The 17,423-nt window shown below is 48.1% G+C and overlaps 6 protein-coding genes across 6 annotated transcripts; 5 read left to right on the forward strand and 1 right to left on the reverse strand.

Annotated features, from left to right (window-relative positions):
* Positions 1-3,449: 3,449 nt before the first annotated feature.
* On the forward strand, positions 3,450-5,401 carry N7516_004068 (uncharacterized protein; the record flags this gene model as incomplete). The annotated part of the gene is made up of 4 exons (XM_057216788.1): positions 3,450-3,702; positions 3,762-3,880; positions 3,947-4,220; positions 4,287-5,401. 4 exons carry the CDS (start codon positions 3,450-3,452, stop codon positions 5,399-5,401), a joined length of 1,761 nt encoding a protein of 586 aa, XP_057078671.1.
* Positions 5,402-6,194: 793 nt separating this feature from the next.
* On the forward strand, positions 6,195-7,225 carry N7516_004069 (mitochondrial 54S ribosomal protein uL15m; the record flags this gene model as incomplete). The annotated part of the gene is made up of 2 exons (XM_057216789.1): positions 6,195-6,511; positions 6,610-7,225. The coding sequence occupies 2 exons, from the start codon at positions 6,195-6,197 to the stop codon at positions 7,223-7,225; spliced, it is 933 nt and encodes a 310-aa protein (XP_057078672.1).
* A 1,209-nt stretch (positions 7,226-8,434) lies between these two features.
* Positions 8,435-10,416, reverse strand: N7516_004070 (uncharacterized protein; the record flags this gene model as incomplete). The annotated part of the gene is given in 2 exon segments (XM_057216790.1): positions 8,435-9,371; positions 9,386-10,416. 2 exon segments carry the CDS (start codon positions 10,414-10,416, stop codon positions 8,435-8,437), a joined length of 1,968 nt encoding a protein of 655 aa, XP_057078673.1.
* Positions 10,417-11,575: 1,159 nt separating this feature from the next.
* N7516_004071 (SH3 domain-containing protein) lies at positions 11,576-14,037 on the forward strand (the record flags this gene model as incomplete). The annotated part of the gene is made up of 5 exons (XM_057216791.1): positions 11,576-11,603; positions 11,673-12,014; positions 12,070-12,663; positions 12,723-12,880; positions 12,937-14,037. The coding sequence occupies 5 exons, from the start codon at positions 11,576-11,578 to the stop codon at positions 14,035-14,037; spliced, it is 2,223 nt and encodes a 740-aa protein (XP_057078674.1).
* Positions 14,038-14,729: 692 nt separating this feature from the next.
* Positions 14,730-15,628, forward strand: N7516_004072 (uncharacterized protein; the record flags this gene model as incomplete). Its single annotated transcript, XM_057216792.1, has 3 exons — positions 14,730-15,073; positions 15,130-15,394; positions 15,614-15,628. 3 exons carry the CDS (start codon positions 14,730-14,732, stop codon positions 15,626-15,628), a joined length of 624 nt encoding a protein of 207 aa, XP_057078675.1.
* Positions 15,629-16,165: 537 nt separating this feature from the next.
* Positions 16,166-17,386, forward strand: N7516_004073 (uncharacterized protein; the record flags this gene model as incomplete). Its single annotated transcript, XM_057216793.1, has 3 exons — positions 16,166-16,387; positions 16,443-16,930; positions 16,990-17,386. 3 exons carry the CDS (start codon positions 16,166-16,168, stop codon positions 17,384-17,386), a joined length of 1,107 nt encoding a protein of 368 aa, XP_057078676.1.
* Between the last annotated feature and the right edge of the window lie 37 nt (positions 17,387-17,423).

The raw sequence follows: 17,423 nt of genomic DNA on the forward strand, positions 1-17,423 counted from the left end.
AAGATCGGTAATAGCCTGACAGTGCCCAGGTGAACTCTGCAGGTAGTACTCCGTACTCCGTACTGTGCCGAGGAATCTCACCCGCGAAAGACGATAGGTAACTTGTGGAGCTGTCGGGAATTGTGCACAAGTCAAAATGAAGTGCCGCAACCGGGATGGCAAGGTTAAGAGTCCATTTTAGAAGACTCCTTTTTTTTTTTTTCTATTTCTGACCCACCAAAGAGAAGAAAGATAAAAAGCGAATGTAGATCAAGGGCGGAAAAAAAAGGGACAAAGCTCCGAGTCAAACACCTTTGATGCTGACTTCCAAGGCTGGGCTTCTCTTTTTTGTCTCTGTATGACTGTGACGAATAAACACACCCTTGGCCCAAAATAGTAAAAGACGGGGGGTCACTCTAGTAATTCGCCAATCAGTACGGAGTAGTCGTCTTTAGTTCAAAGCAACTTTGGAATTTTCAAAAAAAAATCCATCGATAACAGCATGGATCGTCTGACAAGATGGAGCACTATGACACAGTGGACTTTTCCTTGTTCAAATCCACCTTCTCTGTCTGGGGGTTCTAGAAACGAAACATCTTCCGTGGCGGTGGCTCAGAAACCAAGAAAGTGGAGAGAGAGAGAGGGGTGAGATAGCAGTTTCTTTCTTTCAATATATATATATTGTTTTTTGGATTTATAATTTTGTCCGATCAACTATTTCCTTTTATGAAAGTCCACGATTTGATGACCCAACGCCTGGTTTTCAGCTTGACCGTGGGTTTGCCACTAAAATAGCACATTTGGATCGTCCCTATGTTGTAGGCAAGTCTGGAGGTTACCCAAGTTGCCTGGTTTCGGATGTGAACTGGTGGTGTGATAGACCAAAAATCTCCCTGTGAGAGTCCGATGATCTTTCCGGGATGAAGTTCAATACGTTGGATGTCTTTTGCATGGGTGCGTCTAAAGGGAGACGTCCACTTAATGGTGTGTGCTCCGTGCGTGCTTACTGTTAAAGAGACTACCCGTGGGCTCTGTACTTCTTCTATACCTAGTTTGTGAGGAGTGTGCACATTTCTAGATATAAACCATCTCGGCTTTTTCTCAAAAGGATGACCGTTGGGGCGCCACGAGTGACCGATGGATTCCAATTCCACCAGCCAATCTGGGGCCCGTTGCACTTTCGATTTCTTTAGCCTACTGCACTAGATCACAAGTGCAACTACATGCCACCTTACGTGAGGCTTGTCACGTCTAGATAGGTCAAACAGTGTTTTGAGTGAAACATCCAATTCTGCTCACTGGGGGCTAACAATAAGTGTATACAACATATAACTATACCACTCTAGGCTCGGCTTAACACAGGGGCGTTTGGACGGGACATAAATACCGACAGAGGTACATGTACCAGTACTTTTTCTACCAAAGTAGGAGGCAGCAAAAATACCTTGGGGGGAAGTCCAGTGCATAAAAGCCGAACGAATTAGAAGATAGGATTCTGGCCCTCCCCCAAGGCTCCTGAACTATCAAATTGGTCCATCACTGGGATACCCTGTACTCCGTATGGAGTATGGAGTAAGTATGATGAGATATCCCCCCTGAATCATAAACAGGAAAGTCGTCCGGAACAGTGGGCTGCAGGGGAGACGCGGGATGAGACCAAGACTCTCGAACACGAAAAGACGCGAACATGCTAAATAATTAGTTATCTCCGAACCCGTCCATACAAAACCCCATAAGAGAATGAACCAATGAGTGATTGGCAGCGGCTAACAAGTCGGGGAGTACGCGAGCACAGGTGTGATAGAGCTGGGAGCAAGCATGGACCGGTTGTACACGGGATAAATTAACATGAAAATAAAAAAAGAGAATAAGAGAAAAAAGAAAACAGAAAAAAAAAAAAAAAGAAAGAGAGAGAGAGAAAAAGAGAAATTTGGCCTGAGACTTTTTAGTGGACCATTCCTAAGGTAATACTAGGTAATACTACAGTATACGTGTATATTTGACATATTCCCCTTTTTATTGGTCCAATTCCCAGTAATTTTGCCTTCTTACATAAGAATGTACCATTCTTACCGAGACTCCCGATCTTCCCTTTGGTCTTTGGTTTCTCTTTGGTCTCTCTTTGGTCTCTCTCTGGTCTCTCTTGGATCTTTCTTGGGTCTCTCTCTTTGGTTTCTTTGGTTTCTTTGGTCTCTCTAGTCTAAACCAAGTAATTGATCTTCCATTCTCTCATTATTGGTTTCCTCTTTTTTATTTTTATTTTTCCTTTTTTCCTTTTTCTGGTTCATTCCTTTGCCTTTCCCAGTATTTTGTTATGTACACCCAGCCACCGTGCTCAAACCTCCCTAGGCCCCGCGCTTCCCGGCAACCCCCCCTTTAGCCCTTTCTCTTTTCTTTGCAGGAGTACCTACATGCTTGCACACACACACCCTCACAGCCCTTCACCTCGCATAACACGGTTTTGTAATTTATTGACACTAAACCTGAACTTATTATTGGATCTGATATGGGTCTCAGGATTGAACCTCCCTTCTCTCTTTTGATTTCAAACTTGATTTACAATTTGATTTGGGTTTTAAATTAATTTTTTTTTCTTACATTTTTTATTTTTCTTTCGCTTTCACTAGTTCCACGCTATGCTCGGTCAACTTCATTTTAACTGCAAATGTGAGGCCAGGACCAAGTAAACATTCTGTGACCTACCCTTTTCAGTTGCATCCACTTGTTGACCACCCTGTGGCTCTGACATCAACTGGTATTTCCACTTTGATTATTTTTGTCATTTTTGTCATTTTGTTATTTGTTATTTAGTTATTTTGTTACCTTGTTACCTTGTTACCTTGTTACCTTATTGGATTATTACATTATTACATTATTCTTTTTTCTAAATCTAGATTGACCAAACCCGGAACCCAAACGAGCCCAGAAAGGAGGATCAACCTGGACCTGCGTCCGGGTCAAACTCTGTGTATGGCCACTATCGCTTTCTCCGGATGGGGTCTGTGGACTTGGTTAATGGAGATGATGCCTTGACTACATTTTACATTTTACATTTTACATTTTACATTTTACATTTTATTATTTTATTTTATTTTGTTTTATACATTTTCCTGTATTATTATTATTTTTTTCTTTTCCTTTCCTCATCTCTGAGTGGAGCAGCCGGATCTCTCTGGTTTATCACTACTTTCCTTATATGGGCCTATCGTGGCTACTCTATATACATCATTCAAACTCCCTGTGACACTTTTTCCTCACTTTCAATAAAACATATCTGCCCTTTCCTCCTTGATTGCATTCCAACTGGGACAGCAACCTCAATCACTTTGCACCCTTTTAATAGAGAACATGGGTCACTGAAACTCCTCGGTTCTCTCCGCCGACGCCTTTATTTGCTTTGATAAAAAAAAAAAAAAAAAGAAATAAAACTCCATGTGTCGACCTCTCTGTTCATCACTCACTCTTTCCCTATGTCTTCCACTGTGGACTATCATTCTTCCTTTTCGACACTGGGAGTTCCAACCATCGACCTGACTGAGGATCAACCGTTGAAGGTCCTTGAGAGCCAGACATCGGGATCCTCTCGGACTGTTCCCATTCGGAACGGTCTACCAACCCCACCTCACGATATGACAGGCCTCACCTACAATGCCATGCCACCTATCGCATATGGGGGAAACCGAACGGGATGCCCTCCCACATTTACCGCCATTCGCGCCCTCAGTTCGATTCCATTTCCTCGTCCATGATGACCATGAAACCGCAAAGCCATCCAATCAAAGAAGCCTGCGCAACGGAACCGACTGCTCAAAAGAAGTCAAATGGTGCAACTGGGTTGCAACTCCGCATTCCTTCATCCATCAACAACAGCAAGGGCAGTCTGGCCGAGTTTGCAGCTCAGGTGAGAATTCCGTCTACAGAAGTGATGCCACGGCATGAGCTAAACGTTTCTTTGTTTCATTTATAGATGACCTGCCTCTTCTGGTTCGAAAAGACCTCAAAACTGCAAGCCATCGAAGACCGCCAACATCCCGTTCCTTCCCTGGTCGCCGAAGCCGTACCCACCGTCGGATTTCAGAAATGGGTTGCCACGATTCTCTCCACTACTCAAGTCAGCCAGAACGTTATTCTACTGGCCCTTCTGTTTATCTACCGCCTGAAAAAGTTCAACTCTGGGGTCAAGGGCAAGAAAGGCAGCGAGTTTCGGTTGATGACGGTTGCGTTGATGCTCGGCAATAAATGTGAGTGTTCTTATCGGGTTCACCGCCCTTGACTCTTATTGGTCAAAATAGCTGACTCATCCACAGACCTCGACGATAACACTTACACCAATAAGACGTGGGCTGAGGTATCGGGTATTGCGGTGCACGAGATTCACATTATGGAGGTCGAGTTCTTGAGCAACATTCGCTACGATCTGTTCGCATCCGAGGCCGAATGGTCCCGGTGGCACACCAAACTGGGACTCTTCGGGGACTACTTCAACCAGGCCTCAGTGATACCCGTCGAGTCAGTCGCCATGCTCCATGTTTCGCCTCCCCGCATGCAATCGCTGTCGCCATTGTCCAAGTTGCCGTCGCCTAGCACCGATGCTTTCCGATCCCAAGCGCAGCCCAATTGGTACATGCCACCTAATGGATTGCCATACTCGCTGCCGCCACAACACATAGGTGGTGAGACTGCGATGGGGGGCTCTCGGAAACGCAGCCGCGATGAGAGTGATGAACTTTATCCGACCAAGCGGCTTGCGCTGTCTTCCGCCACATCTGCTCCTTCGATGGCGGCCCCGGTGAGTGCAATGAATGCGGTGCCCACCCTGCCGCCTGTCTTGACTCCCACTTCTGCCCCGGTGGCACCAATGAACGTTTCTCGTCTTCCGCCTCCTCACCATCCGCCTTCCCTTCCAACTTCTTATCCCGCGCCTCAGACGCTCCCTCCCACAGCACCTTCCCACCTTCCAGCTATTATGCCTCCTATCTACAATCGGCCGTCGAATTGGCAGCAGATGCCTCCTCTCTCCGTACCCCCGATGCCATCTAGCATGTACACCACCACCCCTTCACTCCCAGAGTTAGGCCGGCACCACCAGAGCCCCTTTGGCGTGTCTTCTGCCACCGCATCGCCGGCTGGTTCAGCCTATTCTGTCCACACCCCACAGACACACCTCTCTCCTTCCTTCTTCCTCGCCAACCGCAACTCGCCTTACCGGCCTGTGCGTTCCGTCAACACTTTGTTGATTCCACCCCCATCGAGCTCTCTACAGCAGCAGCGCAATGTTCCGTTTGACCATATGCACTATCAGCCGCTTGGAAAGGGTAACACTTCTCGCAAGACCGGCCTGCTGCCCTACGTCCAACCTGATGGGTGGAACCAAGCTCCTTACCTACACCCTATCTACCCACCCACCGGTTACTCCGGTTGAAGCATTCTGTACTCCTGTTCTTACCACTCTCTCATCTCCTGAGTTTATGACTTCACCGCGCCACGACCCGTCACACGAGAAACAAATTATCTCATTCGCTGTACAGCTTACTATGTCCTTCTCTTGCTTGTTTTCCTTTTTCATCTGCACAGACTTGATCTTTTTTTTCACGATTGTATCTGGCATATCTTCGGCGCTCCATTTTAGAAGGGAATCGGGTTTCGCCTCCCCGCAGAGGAGATTAACCTCGGGGGTGGCATCAGCGGCGTTATTATTGGCTTTAAATTTCGCCGATGTCAGTCGAACGTGCTTGAAAGCACATCGGCAGTGTACTGTTCCCATTGCATTTTGCATACATACGGCGTTTTACTTTAGCAGACTCAGCTTTTAGCTCTGCAGCATATCAATCTAGATTTACCAACTGGTAAATTTTTTTTCCCTGGAAACATCAGTCTTATTGCATAATATCAGTATCGTAGTGGAGATAATCACGTAGTTTCAGGTTCGAGTTTCAAGACATGTACAGTAACCCAGTTACCAGATTGTGCTCAATTCCACCAGTAAATATATCAAAAAATGGAATGTAACAAACGCATGCTTGATAAAGGTATCAAAATGGCCAAACCGAACGAGCAACATAGTATAGTCTTCGGTGTCCCAACCTTTGTACCATACTGTAGTTGGGGCCATGCCGGAGACGGATCAAACATAACCCGTCCCGACCAGAGATCTCGAAACTCACCACCAAACCGGGAATCCAACACCGGCGAGCCTATAACCACAATCACACACCATGTCTCCCCGGCTGATGGGGCTGCCCACGCAGCTGGCGCAATTTTCTGCCCGATCCTTCCAACAGGCCTCCCCACTCGCCTTCCTCCTCCCACAATCCCAGCAAACCCGCAATGCTTCCATCCTAGCCTCCCTCTCCGACAACCCGACTGCCTACAACAAGCGCATTCGTCGAGGCCGTGGTCCCGCTTCCGGCAAGGGTAAGACCTCCGGTCGCGGTCACAAGGGTCAAGGTCAGCACGGAAAAGTCCCAGCGGGCTTCAATGGTGGACAGACCAAGGATATCATCGTGCACGGCGAGCGCGGCGGCGTCAACATGTAAGTGGACCTCCCCTGTGAAAGAAAAAAAAAAAAAAACACCCCAACGCCTCAAAAGCACAAGCACATCTCTAATGCACCCTTTTCCTCGCATCCAGTTTCTCCGTCGACATGGCAACCGTCAACCTCGACCGTCTCCAATACTGGATCGACCAGGGCCGCATCAACCCCAAACACCCGATCACACTGAAAGAGCTCTACAAGAGCGGATGCATCAGCCGACCCATCGACGGCCTGAAGATCCTCGGCGACGGCGCCGAAGGTCTAAAACAACCAATCCACGTCGTTGCCTCGCGTGTCTCCGCCTCCGCCATCGAGGCCATCGAAGCAGCCGGCGGCTCAGTGACTACCCGCTACTACACGCGGCCGTCCATCCGCCGTATCCTGGACGGCGAGACCCACAGCTTCCTGTCTACTGCGTGGGCGCGCGAGAGTGGCTCCGAGCAGCTCTACAAACTCGCTGGCGTTCGGCCTACGGCTGCTTGGATGAAGTGGAGTACCGTCGTTAACAACCGGCAATTGAAGTTCCGTTTGCCGGATCCCACCAAGCGTAAGGATATTGAGTATTACCGTGACCCTGCGCATCGGGGTTATCTTTCGCATTTGCTTAAGCCGCTTGAAGGGCCCAGTTTGTTCTTCCGCTCTTCTGAGGAGAGGAAGTCGACTGCTGGTGTTAAGAAGGAGAAGGTTCTGCCGGAGAATAGGCTTTGGTAGATTTGAGAGGGTTTGGAGAGAATCTCGTACTTGATGTCCGGTTGTTTGTTCGTTTTGGCACTGTTTTTTTTTAAGGCTGGTTTAGACTGGTCGGATGTATATGTATAAATATGTTCTGTTGGATATGTTAGGCTTTGCAATTAGATGCCTCTCGGCCTTTTTTCTCTTTTCTATTCTCCCAAGAGATCTTTATCACCACCTCGAGGTTTACGTATTTATTGTAGGCATATATGGTTTTATATGGAAAAGTTGTCTGTTCGTTTGTTGCTTTGTACTGCCTTCAGGCTTTGAAAAGCCCGAAATGTCTATACTATGTATTTTATACTGATTCCTACAAGTAACAGGAATTTTAGATGTTTCCCCTAATTATTTAGCTACGATGTAGGAGAACAGTAATTGGTTGAAACATAGAACACCTGTGGTGATCTATATAGAGGTATCCTTCTACATATCAACCATACTAAAAAGCACATCCAAAGATGAGATAAAATGTGCCTAGTATCACTTTGAGCCAGGTGGATCAGATATCAAAGTCGTACGTCAAAGACAGAGGCTGTATGGGCGATTATTCTTGTATTGCAAAATGGAATACATAGCCTAATTTTGTACTATAACCAGGACAGGCCAGCCACCCGGACAGATGGCTCATCAAATTGAGTAGAGAAGAAAGAGAAAGCGAGACCAGTAAACAGAAACCAGAGATCCGCAAATATAAAAGTACACCAGTAGGCAAATGATCAAGCTAAGTTGACCACACAAAGCAAATAACCGAAGAGACGAATGCTCATGCAAAATCTGACTAAATAGCAATAATAAGATGAAACGCCACGTCGTTATAAGAGTAAATCATAATCGTCTGTCTCGTGATGTCAAATCATAAGCCAGAACCCAACCAAACCTAAAACCAGAAGGCAAAAATCAAGAATGCGCCGCAAGGGGGATATTGAGAACAGATTGTGGACAAACACAAGGAAGAAGCAAAGCGAGAAAAGCAATAGAATAAAGTAAAACGGAGGGGTATCATAGTGATTTCGAAGGCTCCCGAGGGCATCGACGCTTGTTGAATCCTCGGCGCCGGAAAAGAGAGCCGTCACATCGTAGGAAATTTGACGCTAAGACGTTCAACCAGTCTCATCTGCCTTGGAGTTCGAGTGTAAGGGCAGGATATGGGGTTGCTAATAACCGAATGGAAGAAAAAATGAGCTTTTCTCATAGTCTCCACATAGTGTCGGGTGAGGGTTCAGCTGTCTCATGAACCTCTCGTAGCCATGGCGAAGATAGTACACCGCGGATACTCAAACGCTTGTTGGGGTCCATTTCAAGGCACCCGCGGATCAGGTCGAGGGCGCACTTGCGATCTTGGCGAAGGGGGCCGTCCACAGTGTTAGCACATACGGCATTGCAATCCCAGGTGCCGCTGAGAATATTTGCTTGGATGCGAGGAGCGAAAGAGTCTTGGAACGGCCGTGAGCCGACGATGATGGTATAGACGATAACGCCAAAGGCCCAGACGTCAACTGAAGGGTGAATGACACCGTCTACTGATTGAAGCAGTTCGGGCGATGCGTATTCCAGACTACCCGCGACACTGGTACTGGATCCTGCAGGACCCATTTGCTGAGGCGGCGGGCGGTCAGCGGCATCCTCGTAGGGATCGGGAGAGTCGCCACCGTTGTCGATGGACATCCATTCCGCCATTCCGAAATCACACAGTACCAACGTGGAAGATGTCGTGCCGTCAGCAGACTCAATAGGATCGAGCAAACAGTTCTCTAGTTTAATATCTCGGTGAACCACGCGGGCGTCTTCGTGCAGGTAGCGGATTGCACAGGCTAGTTGGTAAGCATATTTCTTTGCTAATTGCGTATCTAGACCGGATCGATTTTGGCGGACTAGATCGAAGAGAGTGCCACCAATAGCAAGTTTGGTGAAGCAAAACGTGGCGTAATCTGTTTCGTACACGGCATCGAGCGTCAATACGTGCGGGTGGCTGAGGTACCGCCAGACTCGCACTTCGTGGTCAAACTCGGCTTGCACTTCGTCATTTTCGTGTTCGCTTCGCCCTGTAATCTGCTTTTTCACGATCTTCACGGCAAGTCTTTTGGTTTCACCGTGCTTTTCGGCCTTATAGGCCTCTTTTACCGCACTGAACCCCCAAACCCGATTTGCTTTCCGAGAACATAGTCGTCCCCAACCATCTGGCCTTCGTCATCAGGCTGCGGAGCAGGTTCTTCAACAGTGTTCCACATGGAAAGAAACATACTGGCGGGCGACTTGCCGCTCGAGTTAGTCGATCGCCGGGAGCTGTGCCGGGTGGAGTTCCGAAGACTGCTGCTGCGATCTAGAGTAGAGCTGCGCTTGCTTCCGAAGGGTGTTGCGATCCCTCCAGACCAAGAACTGCTGCGGTCTTCAGGCGATGCAAAGGATTGAGTCGGCGACGGCACGCAAAATGGCGGCAGCAACGTGTGGCTGGGGTAATCGGGAGGGGTTCGTACCTCGTCCGTGACCGGAGATACCGTCGACTGCGATGTCAGGGAAGTCGGACGATCGGGTTCGGAGTTCGCGGTCGAGCCATTATCAAATCTCGCAAAGGGCTGGGCTCGGGATTCCCCGGTCGGGAAACTCCGATCCAGAGATCGTTTGGGACTCCAGCTCGGGGACTCGCGATGTGGTTCGAGATGCTCATCATCCTGTGAAAGAGCATTCCGGAGTCCAGAGCTACGGGACTCGAATTTTTGCGGTGGACGGTTCCTCACATCTCCCATCGACAGTGGCTCTTCCAGTGGAACTTGGTTACCCGAGTCCACAGAGACCTTTGGGTTGAAAGAGATCGAAGGTCGACGAGTGTGCAGATAGCTGTCGTAGTTGTCGAGAGGGGACCCCTGCAGACCCTCGGGCTTGTGCGGGAAGTTGTCGGCATCGTCTGGGTGATGATGCTCATCGTGGCGAGGGACGGAGATGGGAGGGGTCGCTGAGTGTAGATCACTTATCAAACTGCGGTCTTCATCAGTATCGTGGCGACGCGCGTAATCATGAGATTGATTGGTGTGATCGCTCTCGATACCATCGCCCACTGTTGTCCTTCTAGTGTTTTCATTTGCCCATTTGGGCTTGTTCCGCTCATGAAAGTTCGTTTCAATCCTTAAACCAGCCAAACCACTTGCCAATCCGGCCCTCTCGCTATGTTCCATGCCCTAACGAGAAGTACAGGGCGGAAATTGTCGTATTCTCAGCCCGTGATAGGCATGCAGTAGGGTTATATAACCCCCTGCTTGGCTTCCAAGGTTTTTTGTTCGATATGCTTCCGATAGTTGTCGTTGAAGATGTTATTGTGGGGTGATAGCGTCAAAAGTGGAGACAGAACGTTTGAAATAGTGAAGTAAAGTAAGTCGTAATAGAAGGGTTTGAACTTGAATCTGTTTAAAAAAAATCGTGATGAAACACGGTGGGTACAAAGATAGATAGTCAGAGATGAATAGAAGGTGAGGTATTGGTCAAGTAGTCTGGTACTGGGAGGGGAAGCAAAACCGGGGAAACTCGGGTGATGACGAGAATACTTTTAAATCACATGACTAAAAGGCAGCCCTGGCCCTAATTTCCGCATCAAGTTATACAGAAAAGCATAGTGGCCATATTGGAGAATTATGTAATTATTCCATATGTATCACTTTGATTGTTTCTCCACAGTGTTTTGTACTCCTTACGGAGTATAGAGTGCTGAAAGAGATATTATCTACTTGAACAGCCTGGAAATAAAAGAAATCCTAATATATTTATATATTTATAATAGCATAGTAGACATACAAAAGCCAATATGACCATGGAAGCTCTATGTTGTAAACAGTCGGCCATTATTACCCGCATATACGTTCAGGGGTCAGGCCATGGGTTTAACCGCGCGCAAGGGGCGCTTGTTTGGGAATACCTCCTTTTGGCTTTTGGAGATGTGAAAGGAGTTACTATTCAGACTCAACGTCGCCTTGGCAGACATCTCTTTGTTCCTTTCTTGTTCTCCTTCTGTTTTTCGCCTTGTCGCTCTGGCAGTAATTTCTTTCTCCTTGTGTCGACCTCCGTGCTGGACCGAAGTTCACACCAGCCCCCACCATTCTCATTCAAGGCATTGTCTCTCATTCAGATCGATTCACCAAGTGCTCGCGACCCCCGGTCGGCTTTTTCTTTATTGTCCAGCATTCGTGTACTACCTGGATACAAGAAATTCGGAGGCTTGCGCATTGCTTTTGTCCGCGCTTGTCTTCTAACATTCATATTCCTGGATCGCTAGTCACTCCTTGCGCTCACGACTTGTTTCAATCCCATTGCTCCTGATACCACACTCATTTACACTGCAACATGACTAGGCCTCAGATGATCCGAGCTGGTAGGTCAAACTTTTCTATTGTGCGAGGCCAATTGGCTCGAAGTTGCCGGTGTTGACCGCCACATCTAGATACCTTGGACCTTCAAGATCACGATACCCCTTCCGCTAAAGATCACACCAAACAATCCGAACATCCAGATCCTCTTGAGAGCGGCCGGCCTGCTCCCCATCAGGAACTTTCTATTCGCCATGCCGAACAAGATTCACGAGCGGAGATAAAGGGCGGACCAGACAAAAATCACGAATATCGCGGTGATAAGGAGGTGTATCGAGAACTAGATGATGAGGAAGACGATGAGGATGACAATCAATACGACCATGAAGATGGTGACCTAGCAGACGGCGAAAGCGATGATATGATGGACGATGATATGATGGATAAAATCTCCAGTTCGCCCTCTATCGATGATGGTACGGACTCTCGGGGATTATAGGCATGAGTCGGGCGTTAGCTGATGTTATACAGAGGATATCGATTTTGAGTTTGTATATGCGCTTCATAACTTCGTCGCAACGGTCGATGGGCAAGCAAATGCTGCAAAGGGTGATACTATGGTTCTTCTCGATGACAGTAACAGCTACTGGTGGCTTGTGCGCGTGGTGAAGGATGGCAGCATTGGTTACCTCCCTGCAGAACACATCGAAACACCAACAGAAAGGCTTGCCAGATTGAATAAACACAGAAACGTGGATCTGTCTGCGACTATGTTGGGCGACAATAACGAAAAGTCGAAGAATCCTCTGAAAAAGGCCATGCGCCGTCGGAATGCGAAGACCGTCAACTTTGGTGCCCCGACGTACATCGACGCCTCCGACGTGGATTACTCAACGGACGATGATTCCGAACACGGCGACTTCTTCAACGATGATGAGACTCTGGACGGAGAAGAGGAAGATGTGCAAGAGAAAGCTGAGGATATTGTCGTGGAACCTCTTAGGCCCAAAGCCCAGAAAGAACCCCCCACAGAGAATGCCGATGCCAACGGTGCAGAGAAACAAGATTTGCAGCGTTCAAGCTCCGATCGACGCCCTTCTAGTGAAGAGTTCTTTGAGGCCGAAGGTATACACACTCAACTAAACTCTCTCAGATCGTATTTGGAACTCACCTTCACAAAGCAGAACCCACCGTCAGTAGATCCAGAAATGGCACTGTACGGAATACCGATTCCTTCTTCAAAGATGACACGGCCGAGCCCAAGAAGATTTCTCTCACGCCAAATCTCCTGCGCGATATTCGCGATGAAAACAGCACAAGCACCTTGGCTGAGTGGAAAGAGGTATGTTTCCCATCGTGGGTTTATCCGAAGATCAGTTCACTAATGTTTTGGTGAAGCCTCGTGGGAGCCTTGAATCCATCGAAAAGGGCTCTAACTCACAGGATAGAATCAAAGAGAAAGAGGAGAAGAAGCGAAAAGACAAGAAACCTGGGATGCTCAGCGGGTTGTTCAAGCGCAAGAAGAGCAAAGATGACATTGACGATCCAGAAAGATCTCCTGGAGACTCGTCCCGCACATCACCCCAACCCAAGACTTCGATGGATTCTATGTCATCAAAGTCTGTGTCCCCCGAACAACAGCGGCCCTCCAAGCCCCAGAAAAGCTCGGTCAACAAGCTACACAAACAACCCCCAGGAATCATGAAGGTCGACCCAGTCCTTGATCCTACAATGGCTGAGTTCGCTAGGGGCAACGAGGCCATTAACCAGAGTCAGGCCAACAAAAGCATTCGACAGGTGTCACTGCAAGAAGATAGAGAAAGCAGCTACGAAGACTGTGAAATTGTGTTGCAATCGCCTATTAGCCAATCGAGTCCTTCTAAGGACCCCTTTGCTACTCCGCTTGAGTCAATGGATTCCCTGGAGTCGCCTGTTGATCGACCATCCAGTGAAGCTCAATGGAGAGGACCCAATGATCCAAGTCGCACGACGACTGGACCCACGTCCGTTACATCTCCACCCCATAAATTTGTCCCTACGCTGGTGGCTGGAGATGAGTCGGAGTCGCCTGTCAATATTTCTCCTGTGGAGGCTTATTCCCCGATGAGCGCACGCGGCTCAACGAATAATGTCTCTCCTCGAGAAGTACGCTCTCTATCGCCACCGTCGCCCCCATTATCACCCGGACAGGACGTTAATTACCTCAAGGGTAGCACGGCTGCTCCCGCCTCAGTCGACACCCTTTCTGTGGACACCCCGACGTGGAGCGACTCCAGTCTACGAACATACATGGACGAAGAAAACGACATTCGCGACTTGTTTATTATTGTCCACGACAAATCGAATGTACCCCCCGCTGGCCCTGACCACCCCATCACCGGTCGTCTCTTCAAAGAGGAAAGCAAGAGACTTAAGGAGATGAACAATCAGCTTGATGACATGCTAGTGAAATGGATGTCACAGCGGACTAACGGCTCAACGTCGGCTCGTGGCATTTAGAGTCCAGTGTAACCAACCTTGGAAGCGTATATGGATCTTTTGAAACCAAACCCATGTATTGATAGGTGGACCGCCTTGCATGGCAATGAAGGCCAGGATGTTTTTGAATGTGCTGGGCGCATCACTTTTGGCTGACTATTATTCTTTCCTTTCACCTATACTTTTTTTTCCCCTTTCCGGATTGTGTCTTGATGCCACTGCTTGGCGCAAATTCTTGTTCTGCATTTTTCCATCGCCCTAGGGAGCGATGTGACCCCGAACGTCTAACGGCCAGCTCTATTTACACCATGCTTTCCATCTTTTTCTTCGATTTTCACCGGAATACCCCGACTCATCCGTGTTCAGTTCTATTTCCTTCACATCTTGTCATTCCAGGTCAAACTGATCGTATCTCAATACAATATCAGTTGCCGAACATATTTTCCTAGAAAGAAATAAAGAAATATCGGAAGGCACACCCCTTCATTGTATGCAGAGAAACAAGTGAAGCAAGTGATCAGTATCTGATTGGAAAGTGCATTCCAAAGGGAAGATCGAGGGTCGTGTGGGCATGTGGGCAGGTCAGCCGCACTATGTAATTATAGGACCCCCACCCCCAACAAGTCATCTGTCATACCTTAGCTACATATAGCTACATAAAACCCACTTCGTGTTCCTGTTCTTGATGCAGGTTTCCTTTGACGTATTCCATCATGGCGGATCCATACCCTTACAACTCGCACTCAACGCCTACGCCGAGCGGGGTTGGCTACTATCCCCCAGAGGATCAGCCGCAGTACCCGGTATATGGCCAACAGCAGCCATACGGGAACCAACAGCCTTACCATAACCCCGGATTAGAGCCTTACCAGCCCAGTCCAAATGAAACCCAACTCTATGCTCCACAACAAAGTTCATACCACCTCGCGCCCGAGCCATACGGATCCTCCATCGAGAGAAGTTATACGCCCACAGGGCAACCAGACTATCTTGGGCCGGTGACTCCGGTAGGATACCAACATGCGCAAGACAGAATCCCCGGGAACGCAGGATACTAGTGAGTGGGCGGTACATACCCAACTGTGAGAACCAACACTTACACTGAGCTCCTAGCAACGACCATCCAGCCGACCAACCACGGTACGCACCCTCCGCGAGTCCCCACCCTCCCGCTGTCTATGTATCCGAGCCAGAAGATGCACAGCGCAGTGGTGAACAGCGCTCCGATACAGAGACCGACACTGACCGGGGTATGGACCGTGGGCTCGGGGGTTCACTCGCTGGCGGCGTCGCGGGATATTACCTCGGTCATAAGAAGGAACACGGTTTGCTGGGTGCGATTGGTGGTGCTCTGCTCGGGAACTTCATCGAGGACAAAGTGAAGGATCACAAGAAGCATGACGATGATAGTGAACATGAGCATGAGCATCACCGTCACCGCCACCATCACCATCACCGTCACCACCATGGCCATCGGAGCCATTCGAGACATAGTAGTCATAGTGGTCACAGCGGGCACTCTCATAGTTCTCATCATACTAGCCATTCGAGACACCGCTATGAGGATGAATACTGAGTGGATCTTGACTTCGAACAGTGTTATTTTGCCTAGGGTTTCTTTCGTTATCCTATCTATTCCTTTTATCGTGCTGCCATTCTAGCCTTACGTCATGGAATATGGGTTACAGGTGTGCTTTCCTTTGCTCAAGACTTGGTCTCGGTTTACAGACATCACTTTATCTTGCTGCATTTCTTTTTCTTCATTTGTTTTTTGTCTCGAGAAATCCCTGATTGATGAGCACCTTGTGTACTCTCTCACGAAGACTCCGTTCTGACATTTACGACATGAATTCATACCCTCCTGGTATGTAGTTAATGATATTTATCGAATTATTAAGCATCCTTATCTCTCTTGGTTGCGATATTTATATCGAGGGCTGGTCTAAGTCGAGTATTCTCACTGACGCTCCTTAAATAGCTATGTTATACCTATGCTGTAGGTAGTGAATTCTCGTGTATGAGGTCGAGATGCCTCCACTATAAATGCGGGGACCGTATATGTACTAGCGCGTTTTGGGCCTAGAGGAGGAAACGCGGTTGTACTTCGTATTCTTGAAATATTTATCTTCACTCAAACAACTCATACGACATGGCCGCAAATACAGATGAAATGGACCCAACAAGGGATAAAATTGCACAGCAACTTTCTCCCACTCCCTTTGCATGCTCTTCGCTCACGCGCCTGTCTGGAGGCACAGCCAACTTTGTCTACCGAGGCACACTTTCCTCAACTGGCCAATCTGTCGTCATCAAGCATACCAAAGATCACTCGGCCTCTAACCCGGATTTCAAAATCGATGTCACAAGATGCGTTAGTTGCTGTCCATTGAATGGCCCTGCTTTGAACTATACTGATCTTAAATTAGTATTTCGAGGAAGCCATCCTTCAAGCTCTCGATGGCCTGGCAGTGTATACAAATGGCAAAATAACCGTCAAAACACCGCGTTTATTGGACTTCAACCGAGAAACAAATACTCAGGTTTTCGAAGATCTTCCAAATTCAATCGACCTAAAGAGCTTCCTACTCTCAAAGGTTTCCCATGACTTGTCCGAATCGTCGGGGCGAGCCTTGGGCGGCGCCCTTGGGTCCTGGCTGAGATCGTTTCACCATTGGACGGCTGAGGAACAGCAAATAGAATCTACAAAAATCCTTGGTGGGAATAAAATCATGAAAGATTTGAAATTCTGGGTGAACTACACTATGCTGCTGGACACCGTTAATAATTTCCCCGATCTTCTAGAGGGAAACCGGGACATTTTCGAGAAGATTCGTGACCTCGCTGCAGCAGAGCTTGAGCAACAGAGCCACGATAATGGATATGGAGTTATTCACGGCGACTTTTGGACTGGAAAGTATGCTGTCTTGGGTCTAGACTCCACGAACCGAGCCAGGTTACTGACGCGATTTCTAGTATTCTTCTTCCAAATGTTCCTCTCACTGATCAATCCCCGACGACTATGTTCATTGTCGATTGGGAAATGTCGCAGATTGGAAGCCGCGCATTAGACTTGGGTCAAATGATTGCTGAGCTGTACGAAACAAAGCTGTTCAAAAATGTGGACGGTGGAGTGTGGATTATTCAAGGGTTCTTGGAGGGATATGGGGCCCTTGAAGATGAAATAGCATTCCGAACTGCGATCCACGTTGGTGTGCATCTGGTTTGCTGGGGAAGTAGAGTCCCTGGATGGGGCACGCAAAAGCAAATTGAGGAGGTGGTGAAGCTGGGAAGAGATTTGATCGTCCACGGCTGGAGAAAGAATAAGGCCTGGTTCGTGGAAGGCACTCTTAGTTGCCTGTTCAAGGGTTGATTCTTTCCCAGGTTATCCATAGATTGTCGGATTTCTT

The sequence above is a fragment of the Penicillium verrucosum genome, assembly GCF_028828655.1.
Source record: "Penicillium verrucosum strain IBT 35672 chromosome Unknown utg000001l_segment0_segment0, whole genome shotgun sequence".
Lineage (NCBI taxonomy): Eukaryota > Fungi > Ascomycota > Eurotiomycetes > Eurotiales > Aspergillaceae > Penicillium > Penicillium verrucosum.